The 13,721-nt window shown below is 41.9% G+C and overlaps 1 protein-coding gene across 2 annotated transcripts in view; it reads right to left on the minus strand.

The window, feature by feature from the left end:
• The window catches only part of LOC129702069 (V-set and immunoglobulin domain-containing protein 4-like), a 30,815-nt gene extending 22,170 nt beyond the window's left edge, over positions 1–8,645 (minus strand). For both annotated transcript variants that reach the window (XM_055643608.1, XM_055643607.1), the window contains exons 1-2: positions 7,633–8,645; positions 1,623–1,970 (exon numbers count right to left, since the gene is read on the minus strand). In XM_055643608.1, the coding sequence (XP_055499583.1) occupies positions 1,623–1,970; positions 7,633–7,684 (400 nt within the window). In that variant the 5' untranslated portion in view covers positions 7,685–8,645. The remainder of the gene's footprint in view (positions 1–1,622; positions 1,971–7,632) is intronic.
• Between the last annotated feature and the right edge of the window lie 5,076 nt (positions 8,646–13,721).

Here is a 13,721-nt window from a genome sequence, read left to right on the forward strand (position 1 = left end):
TGGCAGAGAATTCCACAGATTCACAACTCTGGGTGAATTTTTTTTTCCTCGTCTCAGTCCTAAATGGCCTACCCATTATTCTTAAACTGTGATCCCCTGGTTCTGGACTCCCCCAACATTGGGAACATTTTTCCTGCATCTAGCCTGTCCAATCCGGTAAGGATTTTTATGTTTCTATAATATTCCCTCTCATCCTTCTAAGTTCCAGTGAATACAAGCCCAGTTGACTCATTCTTTCATCATATGTCAGTCCTGCCATCTCAGGAATTATCCTGGTGAACCTACACTGCACTCCCTCAATAGCAATAATGTCCTTCCTCAAATTAGGAGACCAAAATTGCACACAATAGTGCAGTCTCACCAGGGCCATGTACAACTACAAGCATCGTTAATGTAGTATTGTCTGATCGAGGTATGTAAGCATAATCGCTTCAGGATTTTGAATGCTATTAGACGAGCAGGCTGATTCTTATAGCTGGTGTGATCTGGGCCATTGGGTACTTAATGCATTTTAAATGGGAATAGGCATAACTGGATGCGATAGGGAAAAAAAAAACTGAATTAAATTCTAATTTATCTTACAACTTTAGCATTTTTTCCATTCGTTGCTCCTCTTCCATCAGATCTTTTTTGTTTATTCCTGTCATGTCTCCAAAATCACTCACCCCTCAAGCTTGCAAACCAACCTGCTCCCTTGCCCACCCCCAGCACAACTTCGCTTATACATGGATCTCTACTATTTTGAAAGCTGTCCACCTTCCAGTTTTTATTAAAGGAATATAACCTAAATATTAACTGTTTCCCTTCCTTAACAGATGCTTCCTGGCCAATTGACAGTTCCCAAACATTTACTGAGTATATATTTATAATTTTAATAAGCACTTTCTAAAAACATTTCAATTTTGGCTGATTTGGATGTCAATGGACATCTATCCTTTATTGGTCTTGAGATGATAATGGTGAGACATTTTGTTGAATTGCAGCAGTCCTTCTGGTGAAGTTACTTCTATAATCCTGTTCCAGGATTTTGAACCAGTGGTGATAAAGAAACAGTGGTGTATTTCCAAGTCGTGTCCTCACTACAGTTCCATCTACGCTACAATTCTCCTGGTGAACTTCACATTTGTGGCCTGCAGTCTAGTGAAGTTTCACACACGGTTGGGTAAAGGGTGTCTGGATTTAGACACAGCAACGAAGGAGGACAAACTATATATTGCCACATATAACCTTCGTCTGCATCTCCCAATGGCAGGAAAGACCAACCACAAAATGCAGGACTGTGAAATGTAGGTGACATAGAATGGAGTCCCTTTGACTCCACAAAATCCCACGATATCTAGTCAAACTGGCTAAGGACTCCTATCTGCTACCTACTATCCTCCCTCAGATGAATAACTAGTATGCCATAAGTGCTTACTCGGTAAGTAATAATCCACATAGAATTCAGTTTATGTAGGTCAGATCAGCAATTTTTTGGCAACCACTGTGAATCAATCATTTTAAAAGTTACAATACTTTTCAGCTATCCTTTGTGTCAAAATATTTAATTATTGGTTTAAATGACATAGTTGATAAATAATTGATAGAAAGTAAAATAACCAACGATCAAAAAGATCACTTACGTTTTACTATTAAATTGACACCCAAACTTGATTTTGTTATTCTTAACCCATCATTGGACAGCCACTTTACTTGACAAGTGTAAGTTCCTCGATCACTGTAGGCCAGGTCTTTCAGGACAAGTGAAACATCTCCAGGATCTTGATTAATACTGATTCTGCGACGATTAAAGAAACTTGGAATAGAATCAGATTTTTTGTTTCTTTGTATAAGTACTTTGCGTGTATTAAAGTACCAAGTGACTTCTATAACATTGTACTGAGCAGATGGCACGTAGATACAAGGAATGGTGGCTGATTTTCTCAGCTGCCCTGTCACCTCATCAGGAACTATTAGTTCAATGGAATCAGCTGTAAAATAAATGGAGAATAGTAAATGACAGTTTGTGATTCACTTTAAAATGAATGAATAATAAGTCAGTAGCATATTTAAACTGTATCTTTTGGTCCAAATTAAGTGCCCTGCTGATGCGAAATCACAGCCACGTAAGTCAATGGAACCACAGAGAATGGAGATAACTAGACAGGCCATTTTAAGGCATACATTCAAAAGCAAAACATTTTGACATGCGCATTTTTTATAATGTGGTGGAGAACTTTGAGCAATTTTCTATCCCCTTTAAATATCATAATTTATACTAAAATCACAACATAAAGGCATCTACTATATCATATTAGAAGGCAACAGGACTGGATTTCTTATTAAGTTTTCACTAGGTTCAGGTCTGATAAAGTAGGTAGTTTGAAATTTATAATTTTATCAATGACTTTCCCTTGCTTCTCATCGGTGATTCAAATATCAGACATTCGCTATAATTTAACAGTCATAACTTCAAAAAAAATTTGCAAGTGCTAATATTGCCATTGGGAGTTCCTTCATTGTAATTTGTGTTCCACGCATCTTTCTAGTCTTTCCTGTCGCTACAGTGATGAATTTACCATTTTGGTTTTCTCACCTTTCATCATCCACAATTATCAGATCCATTTATTCGTAGGAATTTTGTGGACACGGCAGCATTTATTAATATCTCAAATTGCCCTATTGCTGGAGTGATCTACATTTTATAACTGCACAGATCCATTTGGAAAAGGATATCCCACTGAACAGTGGTGGAGTTTCAGGACATTGACCCACCAGCAATGAAGGCGCAGTGAGAGATTTCCCAATCAGGATAGCATGCAATTTGGAGCGGGTGATCTGATGCACCCACACCGTTGTCCTTATAGGTGGTCAACAGTCTGGATTGGGGAAGAGTTGTTTAAGAAGATTTGGAGAGACATTGGATCTCACGCTATCGAGTGTCAGGTGTTGGAGGGAATCTGCATTCAGAGTAGTGATTGAGGCTGCATTTATTCTGGCAAGTGCAGAGTATTCAATGATATTGTTGACTTGTACCTTGCAGAATTGAAATAGATTAGGGTAAATTAGTTGAGCAATCCTGGTCGCACGTTGTGGGGATCGTTGCAGTATTTATGCAGCCGGCCCATAAATAGACAATAATTTATGATCATTCTGAATAAAGGTGATTCCGCCAGTGTGCTGTCAGTGGGAGATTTAGTGATGTTGGTGAAATTGAATTGTTATGTTAGACCCTCTTTTTGGGCATGGACATTGTCACGTGTTTGACATAAATGTTACTTTCTCCGTGCTTGGATCTTAGTGTGCAGGTTTTATTATCTGAAGAATTTTGAAGAAAATTAAACGTTGCAAAAGCAGTTTAGGTTAGAATGTGTAGGAAAGAACTGCAGATACTGGTTTAAATCGAAGGTAGACACAAAATCCTGGCGTAACTCAGCAGAACAGGCAGCATCTCTGGAGGGAAGGAATGGGTGACGTTTCGGGTCGTGACGCTTCTGAAGAAGACCTTCAGTCTGAAGAAGGGTCTCGGCCCGATATGTCACCCATTCCTTCTCTCCAGAGATGTTGCCTGTCTCGCTGAGTTACTCCAGCATTTTGGTTAGAGATACAGCCCAGAAACAGGCCCTTCGACCCAACAAGCGCACACCGACCAGCGATCCCCGCAAACCGAAGATCTCTGAGAAAACCCATGCAGGTCACGGGGAGAAAGTACAAGCACCAGTAGTCAGGATTGAACCCGGGACTCTGGTGCTGTAAGGCAGCAATTCTACCGCAGCTCCAGTTCATTTGGAGAAGCCAGCCTTTCTCTATTACTTGTATTTAGAACAAATAAATTTGTAAGTAAAATAGGGAGATTAGGCTGATGAGCCGGCACAGGTCATATCTGATGTTGTTAAGCTGGAAAGAGTGCGAAAATGATTAATGAGGATATTGCCAGGAGTCGAGGGCCTGAATTTTGCAGGCTATGACTTTATTCGTTGAAGCACAGTAGGATGATGGATGATCTTAGAGAAGTCATGCGAGGAATATAGGGTAAATGCAGTTGTTTATTCAGAGTATGGGAATTGAGAACCAGAGGACACAGGATTAAAGTGAGGGGGGGATAGATTTAATAGGAACATGAAGGGCAAGGATTTTTTTTACACGAATGGTGGCAGGTATATTGTACAAGTGCCAGAGGAGGTAATTGAGGCAGGCACTATAACAACGTTTAAGAAACATTTACACAGGTACAAGGCTATGCTAGATTGAGATGGATATGGGCCAAACACGGGCAGGTGGGACTAGTGTAGATGGGGCATGTTGGTCCACATGGATAAGTTAGGCCAGACGGCCTGCTTACAATTCAATTCAATTCAATTCAATTCAATTCAATTCAACTTTAATGTCATCGCACAAATACAAGTATCAGTACAACGAAATGCAGTTTTGCGTCAGTCCGTGGTAGTTGTACATAAAGAGAAAAAACAAGAAAAAAATAGAAAGAGAGAAGATACAGAATAATCAGGAAATACAGAATGATTAAACAAAGGGGGACGGAGGGACCAGAGAAATCTATCGTCGGGACTCCGAGTTCAGCAGTGTGATTGTGTTGTTATAGAAGCTTTTCCTCATCCTGCTGGTACGTGACCTGAGGCTCCTGTACCGCCTCCCTGATGGGAAAGGGCAAACAGTCCATGGTTGGGGTGTGTCAGGGGTCTTAAGATTTCAATGGGTGCCCGTCTCAGACACCGTTTTCGGTGGAGGGCATCCATGGCAGGGAGCGGGGCACCGATGATGTGCTGCGCGGTTTTAACCACCCGTTGTAGTGCCTTCCTGTCCGCAGCAGTGCAGCTGCTGTACCATACCGTGAAGCAGGTGGTCAGGATACTCTCTATGGTACAGCGGTAAAAGTTGGTCAGGATCTGGGGGGACAGGTGGGCTTTCTTGAGCCTCCTAAGGAAGTAAAGGCGCTGCTGTGCCTTTTTGATCAGCTTGGAGGTGTTGAGGGACCAGGACAAGTCCTCCGATATATGCACTCCGAGGAATTTATAGCTGGAGACGCGCTCCACCTCAGTCCCGTTGATATGGATGCGGTACAAGTTCACAAGTTATAGGAGTAGAAATAGACCATTTGGCCCATCGAGTCTACTCCTCCCATTCAATCATGGCTGATCACTGCCACATCATCCCATTTCCCTGCCTTCTCCCCATAACCCTTGACACCCGTTCTAATCAAGAACTTGTCTATCTCTGCCTTAAAGATATCCACTGATTTGGCCTCCACAGCCCTGAGGAAATGAGTTCCACGATTAACTACCCTAAGACTAAAGAATTTCCTCCTCACCTCTTTTTTAGTGGAGCGCCCTTTAACTCTGAGGCTGTGACCTTTGGACCTCGACTCTCCCATCAGTGGAAATATCCTTTCCACATCCACTCTATCCATGCCTTTCATTATTCTGTAAGTTTCAATGAGGTGCCCCCTCAACCTTCTAAACTCCAGCGAGAGGCCCAGTGCTGTCAAATGCTTATCATATGCTAACCCACTCATTCCTGGAATCATTCTTGTAAACCTCCTCTGGACCCTCTTCAGAGCCAGCAGACATGGGGCCCAAATTTGCACACAGTATTGCATGTTTCCAAGCTGTATGACTATCTGGTATATGCTCACCATTTTCTGCACTAAACACTGTACTATGAAATTGTAGAGAATTGCAGACGCAGTCAAGACCATCACACAAACTAACCTCCCTTCCATTGACTCCATCTACACTTCAAGCTGCTTTGGCAAGGCCACCGGCATAATCAAGGACAAGTCTCACCACAGACACTCCCTCTTCTTCCCTCTCCCATTAGGCAAGAGGCACAGAAGTGTGAAAATGCATACCTCCCGATTCAGGGAGTTTCAACCCAGCTGTTATGAGGCAACTGAACCATCCTATCACCAACTAGAGAGACGTCCTCCTTCCATCTACCTCATTGGAGACCCTCAGACTATCTTTAATCGGACTTTATCTTGCATTAAACCTCATTGTCTTAATCCCGCATCTGTGAACGGCTTGATTGTAATCATGGATAGTCTTTCCGCTGACGAGATAGCATGCAACAACATAAAGGTTTTCACTGGACCTCGGTATACGTGACAATAAATAAAACTTCCAGGTTCAGGAACAGCTCTTTCCCAATAACCATCAGGCTCTTGAACACCACACCCATTATGTTTGCATTTTTGTACGTGTATAGCAAACAAATCAATGCAAAGGCAGGAATTCACTCTTAATAAGAATATGAATGCGTTGTCACATTATCCGTGTTCACCACACATGCCTCAAATGAGCTTGAAATCATCTTATTTTGAATACCTCATATGCACTGACGCATTGGGACAGCTGACAGAAACTGTGATTCGTCACAATTTCTGCAGATTTCTTTCATCTACTGACTTGTTTTGAGTATAGAAATACTTATAATCCACTGCCACATTAATTAAACCTAACTCAATAAAATAAGACAAAATTGAAAGAGAATAAATGTATAGTCATTATTTCAGTATCTCTATTATCCTCTAATTCCCCTATCATGAGATTTCACATAATTAGCTGGTCCGTCTATTTTAGTGCACTGGAATATACATCTTGGAGACACAAGAGACTACAGATGCTGGAATTTTGTGTTAAAAAAGACTGCTGGAGGAACTAATCGGGTGGAACTAATGATGGTGGAACATTGGACAAACAATGTTTCAGGTTGTGACCTTGTTTTGTCTAAATATTATACACCCTAAAGCGTTTCTGAAACTTCCATACACCTTTTGACCAAATCAAAAATCTACTTATTTTACAATGTAAGGTAGGTCTTAATGCAATCTCTAATAGAGATAGGAAATGTTGTGGCACCCCAAATGCAATGGATTATAGAACATAAAGCAATGCAGGAAGTAACGGCAGATGCTGGTTTATACTGAAGATAGCCACAAAATGTTGGAGTAACTCAGTGGGTCAGGCAGCAACAGGTGACGTTTGGGTCGGAATCATTCTTCAGACTGAAAGATAGAGAAGGCCAGAACAAAACAGAGTCGGGACAGATGACCTCAGGAAGGGTGGAATCCATAATAGCCCATTGTTGGCTGGGGAAGATGTGCTAACGACAGAGATATGCGGATGGTTCGTACTTGCACAAAAAAATCCAGCCAAAAAGGTAATTGTTAGATTGTTTTATTTCCAAAAAAGAGTCCAAAATGCAATTCTCTTGGCAATTCTATAGGAAGGAACTGTAGATGCTGGTTTACATCAAAGATAGACAAAAATGCTGGAGAATCTCATCAGGAATGATACTGCTGCTAATCCTGATCTAGTTACAGTTAGCTCAACCACATTAACCAGCGGAAATCAGAGCATGTATAGTTTATGTGGCACAGTACCACAATAGGCAGAACTTTCACTTGACGAGACATTTGCAAGAGAAGGGAGATATTTTACCACACTGGTAATTTCATTTCCATATCTATCCTAGACATTTAAGTATAACAGCTGCTGGTGCGTATAGAGTTCACCGCAGGTATCACGGTTGAAAATATTGCAGCAGAAATGTCATTTGTGAGCATAAATATTTCACGATCAAACATACACATCACCATCTTCTGGAAAAGAAGCAAGACAAAGTTAGCACACTTACTGAATTCCAAGAACAGAATCAACGCCAACACTGAGCATACTTTCTTCTCCATGCTGCAACTAACTCTATTAGGTCTGTTCAGTGGACTTGAAGGCTTGCAGTTGAGTAATGCCTCTCATTACATCATTTATCAACATGACGCCTTTCCTCTCCCATAACAGTAGGGGTATATTTTCGGCACATCATTTATAAACCATCCACAAAGGAAGAAATATTACTTTTTGACCAAAAATTAATAAGTAGCGGAAAATATAGGATTGGTTCAACATTGAAAATAGAATCACATTTCAAGCGGTACACCATCATGAATTCAAAGGTATCAAAGGTATTTTATTGGTCACATTCACATACACCTAGCTGTAGTGAAGTGAAATGCTTCTTGCCATTTTGCAGCACATAAAGAAGGAATACAGACATAACATTAATAAGAGTTTTAAACATAAAGAACATCCCCCCACAATGGTACCCATTATGAGGGAAGGCACAAAGTCCAGTCCCCAACCCCAGTTCACCCATAGTCGGGCCTATTGAGGCCTCCACAGTTGCCTCTACGGAGGCCCGATGTTCCAGGCCGTTCTCGCCGGGTGATGTTGCTCCGGCGTCGGGAGAGTCCTCTCAGCGGCTTGGGAACCCTGGAACAGCCGCTTCCGTACTGGAGGCCGCGGCTTCCGAAGCCAAAAAGGCTGCACCGGTTGGAGCTCCACAACTGGCGATCTCATCTAGAGATCCCAGGCTCCCGGTGTAAAGTTCAGCGTCGCCGCCCGCAGCTGGTCGCTCCACAGTCCCGCAGCTCCGCGACGTTTTCCTCAGCGATCTTCAGCTCACCGGAGCTCCAGCGCGGCGACCCGGGCAAGGCATCGCCCGCTCCGCGATAGCGCTCCAGCGCTGTGCCGCCGCCGAAGCCGAGGTTCTGGGCGGTCCCCGACAGGAAACGCCGCTCCAGGCCCGCTGGTAGGCCGCGAGGACGGGTCGAAGCTGCAGCCCGGAGAAAAGCTGCCTCTCAGACCAGGTAGGGACCCTGAAAGATAGTTTCCCCCTCCCCCCCCCACATAAAAAAGTCTAGACCTCCAAACAATACTAACTAAAATAAAAATAAAAAGATGAAAGACAGACAGCTGCTGGCTGGGCAGCCATGCACAGGACAGCGCCCCCTCAAACTCCAGCATGATTGGGGCATCTAAAAATTGTCACAATAACTGTTATGAATAATTTCATGAAAATCATTAACAAAAAAAAAAATCATAAACATTGATTTCACCACATTGAAATCACCAATTTCTCCTCCTGCTCCCCAAAGGAAGTTATTGCTGCTCAATCGCTGAGGGAAATCTTGGATGTGCCTTCCTGTTTCCATCAGCACCTAAAGTTGTGGAATTTCCTTCACCTGGCTTTGCTGATGGCTGAAGTTGCATCATCCTTGGGGATTCCTGGAACTTCTTTGCATTGCTAGATTTTCCCCAATTTCACATCAATTTTACTAAAAGTTGTCCTTTCAGCGGGATAAAACGTAGAAATGTATTTCAAGAATTTCATAGCAGTCTTAGATTTTTGCATTACAGAGCATAGAATAGTACAGCACAGAAACAGGCGCTTCGGCCCACAATGTCTGGGCCTACACAATGCCAAGACTAATCCTTATCGGCCTACACATAATCCATATCCCACCGCATCCATGTGCCCATCCATGAAGTCTCTTAAACTGCCACTATCATATTAGCTTCTACCCCGGCACCACGTTCCAGACACTTGCCACACTTCTTGTAAAAAACTGCACAGCACATCTCCTTTAAACTTTGTCCCTCTTACTTTAAAGCTATGCCCTCTAGTATTTGATTTTTCCATCCTGGGGTTGAAAGGTTCTAGCTTTCTACCTTATCTATGCTTTGCGTAATTTTATATACCTATATCAGGTTTAGTTTTAGTTTAAAGATAGTTTCGTTTAGAGATACAGCGTAGAAACTGGCCATTCGGCCCATCAAGTCCACTCTGCCATTCAACCATGGCTGATCTATATCTCCCTCCTAACCCCATTCTCCTGCCTTCTCCCCATAATCTGACACCTGTACTAAACAAGAATCTATCTATCTCTGCCTTACAAATATCCACTGACAGCCTCCACAGCTTTCTGCAGCAAAGAATTCCACATATTCACCACCCTCTGACTAAAGACATTTCTCATCATCTCCTTCCTAAATAAATGTCCTTTAATTCTGAGGCTATGACCTCTAGTCCTACACTCTCCCACTAGTGGAAACATCTTCTCCACATTCACATCTGAAGGGTCTCGACCTGAAATGTCACCCATTCCTTCTCTCCAGAGATGCTGCCTGTCCCACTGTTACTCCAGCTTTTTGTATTTACCTTCGATTTAAATCAGCATCTGCAGTTCTTTCCTACATATTTCTCCACATCCACTCTATCCAAGCCTTTCATTATTCTAATTTTGTTAATACAATCTTGATCTTAATTTTGTTTTTAATATAGGCATAAAAAGCCTTGGGATTGTTTAATCCAAATCACCAGTCATTTTGTGGCCCCTTTCAGCCATTCTAATCACTCGCTTGAGTTATTTCCTCCTTTCTTTATATTCCTCAAAGACCCTGTCTGATTCCATCCTCTTGAACCTTGCATGCACTTCCTTGTTCTTTTTGACTAAATTCACAACCTGTTTGGTTATCCAAAGTTCCCTTATTCTGCCACCCTCATCCTTATTGGAACATAACTGGCCTTTAAATAACTCCCACATGTCAGCTGGGGTTTTACCCTGTACCAACTACCTAGAGTATACCTTCCCAAACTCTTGCCTTGTAATTTGCCTTATTCCAGGATCCAGCCTTCTCCCTATTCAAAACAATCTTAAAACTTAAGGTCAAACTTAAGGAGTCGCAATCACTATCTTAACAGTGCTCTTCCACTGTAACACGGTCACCTGGACAGGCTAATTTCCCCACAGTATGTTCCCCCCTTGGGTTAGAACATCCACATACTGTTTCAAGTAACTCCCTTGAATAAATTGAACAAATTCTGCCCTGTTTTAAGTCTTTGGCACCGAGTAAGTCCTAGTCAATATTGAAGAAGTTAATGCCACCCACTGAGCCAATCCTGTTGCTTTGGAGAAACAAGGAACTGCAGCTTACAAAAAGAGAAAGTGCTGGAGTAACTCAGCGGATCAGGCAGCATCTCTGGAGAACATGGATAGGTGATGGTTTGGGTCGAAAGAAGGATGTTAACCCGAAACATTACCCATGCTGTTGCTTTGGAATCTTTTGGTGATCAGTCTACATAACTGATCCTTTGACTCCTTCATTATGAAGTTATGTGATGGCACAGAATTTTGGTGTTCCCTTTCCAGCAGTCACATCCGAAGACATCGACACACACACACAGTTGGTAGAGCTGCTGCCTCAGTGTCAGAGATCCGGCTTCGATCCTGACCTCGTGTGCTGTTTGTGTGGAGTTCACACGTTTTCCCTGCGACCGCACGGATTTTCTCTGAGTGCTCCGGTTTCTTCCCAGACGTGTGGGTTTGTAGGTTAATTGGCTTCTGTAAGTTGACCGCCAGTGTGTAGGGAGAGGAAGGGAAAATGGGATAACAGAGAACTACTGTGAATGGGTGATCAATGGTCGACATGCATTCGGCGGGCGGTGGGGCCAGTTGCCATGCTGCGTTTTTCAATCAGTTTAATCAATCAATGTATGGAAGTAGGGTTTCTGGCTATTGTGAAAACATGGCTTAAGGCCGGGGTGGCTGTTTGATGCTCCTGGTTACAGGTTTTTTTCAGGGAATGAGAGGGATAAAAAGATCATAAGATGTGGAAATATTGATTAAAGAAACAATCACAGATGTGACAAAGCATATATTAAAAGGATCATCAAATGAGGCTTCATAAACCCACGCGGTCACGGGGAGAACGTACAAACTCCGTAGATAGTATCCGTAGTCAGAATCAAACCCGGGTCTCTGGTGCTGTAAGGCAGCAACTCTACTGCGGCACCACCGTCCGCTGTGGACAGCTCCAAGCAGTCGCAGACCAGAAAGGTTGCCCGTTTCTTTTTCCACGTATGCTGCCTAACTTGGAGTTTTTCCAGCATTTTTTCTCATTGTTTCAGTTTTCCAGCACATGTAGGTTTTTTTTTAGTAATAGTGGGGATTTCAATTGTTTTTATAATTATTAGATGTACTCAGTGTAAAAGGCATAAAGGGACAGAATTAATTATTTTTAAAACATCAGTATACAGCAAATCCAGCAAGGTTGGCAGAGTCCTGGTGCAGGGTCTCAACCCAAAATGTGGACCATCTCTTTACCTCCACATATGCTGTCTGATCTGCTGAGTTCCTCCAGCAACTTGCGTTGTGCTTCAGATTACATTGCCCACAGGTACTTGTATCCACCAAGGTGGGATGAGGCTTGGAAACTTTTGGACTTAGTTTTAGGGAAGCAAGCTAGATAACCATAGCTCTGGGAAGCATAAATAGCTCTGGGAAACATGTTTGTACTAGTGTTGATAATTCAGTTACCGGTTAGTATATAAATGGAAAGGGACCAAGATGAAATAGGAATCAAGGTTCTAAATTGGATAAAGGAAGACCGGAAATTATTTAGCAAAAGCAACTTAAAATTTCAATTGAAAGTATTCAAGGAGATTTGAGGGATAAATATGTTCCCACAAAATGAGAAAAGTTGGAACGGACTAATCTAGGTGTTGCTGAATGCACCATGCCAATCACTGTGAGGGTCATAGAGCCTGGAATGAGCATAAAATATAGGGCTAAAATTAAAAGGGGAATTTGGAAAGCAGAAGAGAAAGCATGGAAAATATTGGTCAGTCACTTTCTTTTAGTAATCCCAAGCTGTTTAAAAATTACGCAAAGGGGATAACCAAGGGAAATGTTGTCATCACTGGCAACCCAAGACCCAACGAGATGTTTTTTATTGTCGGTTTCTTCGTGAATATTTTTATTGCTTTCTTCAAATAATGCAGGGAACAATATTGAAAGAAAAACTGGACTTGCTGGAAAGCTGCAATAAAAACAAAAAATGCTCTAAGATCAGACAGCGTCTGCAAAAAGAGGAACAGAGTTATTGTTTCAGGTTTAGTTTTAGTTTAGTGTATTGTCACGTGTACACGTGTACAGTGAAAAGCTTTCGTTACGCGCTAACCAGTCAGCGGAAACACAATACATGATTACAATCCAGTCATCCAGTGTGCAGCGTACATGATACAAGATAAAGTCTGATCAAAGATAATCCGAGGGTCTAAAATGAGGTGGATCGTAGTTCAGGACTACCGTCTAGTTGTCGGTAGGATGGTTTAGTTGCCTGATAACAATTGGGAAGAAACTGTCTCTGAATCTGGAGGTGTGCATTTTCACACCTTCTAAACCCTCAGATTCTTTGTCAAAACTGTGGAAGAGAGAAAATAAATTTGTTTTCAGTAGCAGATGATGTAGAAAGGAATGCATAATGCTGATGTGAAAGGGACATAGTGGATGGGATAATTATGTATTGAAAGTAGATATATCAGCAGATTGTTGCATGAAGCAAAGAAGAAAACCTTGTAAATTCTAAGCGTTGGTTGCTAGTTCTCAGAGACAAGACTGACAGAATGCTATCATCGTAGTGCTTAAAAAGGGTTACGTTTCGATTTTGTGGACAAGTTATTTTAAATTAGGTGATAGGCCAATTATTGGTGCCAATTCTAAGGCATGGGATAAACTCTCTTTTAGGAAAGTTCATTAAGGATAGTCAGCATGAATTTAACAAAAGGCCACCCATTATTAACTTGATCAATTTTTTTAAATAAAATCATAATTTGTATATTTGATTTCATTGCTGCCCTTCATTGTATATGTGTCTACTTGGATTTTTAGCAAAGCATTTGACAATGTCCCATATGACAGGTTGGCCAACACTGGTTGTCTGGACTTTGTTTCTTTCCCATCATTGTTCGACATCAGGTCAACAGTAGTGATGTCATCTGCAAACTTGTATTGGAGTTGAAGCAGAATTTGGCTGTACAGTCGTTGAGTGCAAGGAGAGTATAGTAAGAGACTGAGAATGGCATTCTTCAGGGCTGCCAACATTGGT

The sequence above is a fragment of the Leucoraja erinacea genome, chromosome 12, assembly GCF_028641065.1.
Source record: "Leucoraja erinacea ecotype New England chromosome 12, Leri_hhj_1, whole genome shotgun sequence".
In the NCBI taxonomy this organism is placed as follows: Eukaryota; Metazoa; Chordata; class Chondrichthyes; order Rajiformes; family Rajidae; genus Leucoraja; species Leucoraja erinaceus.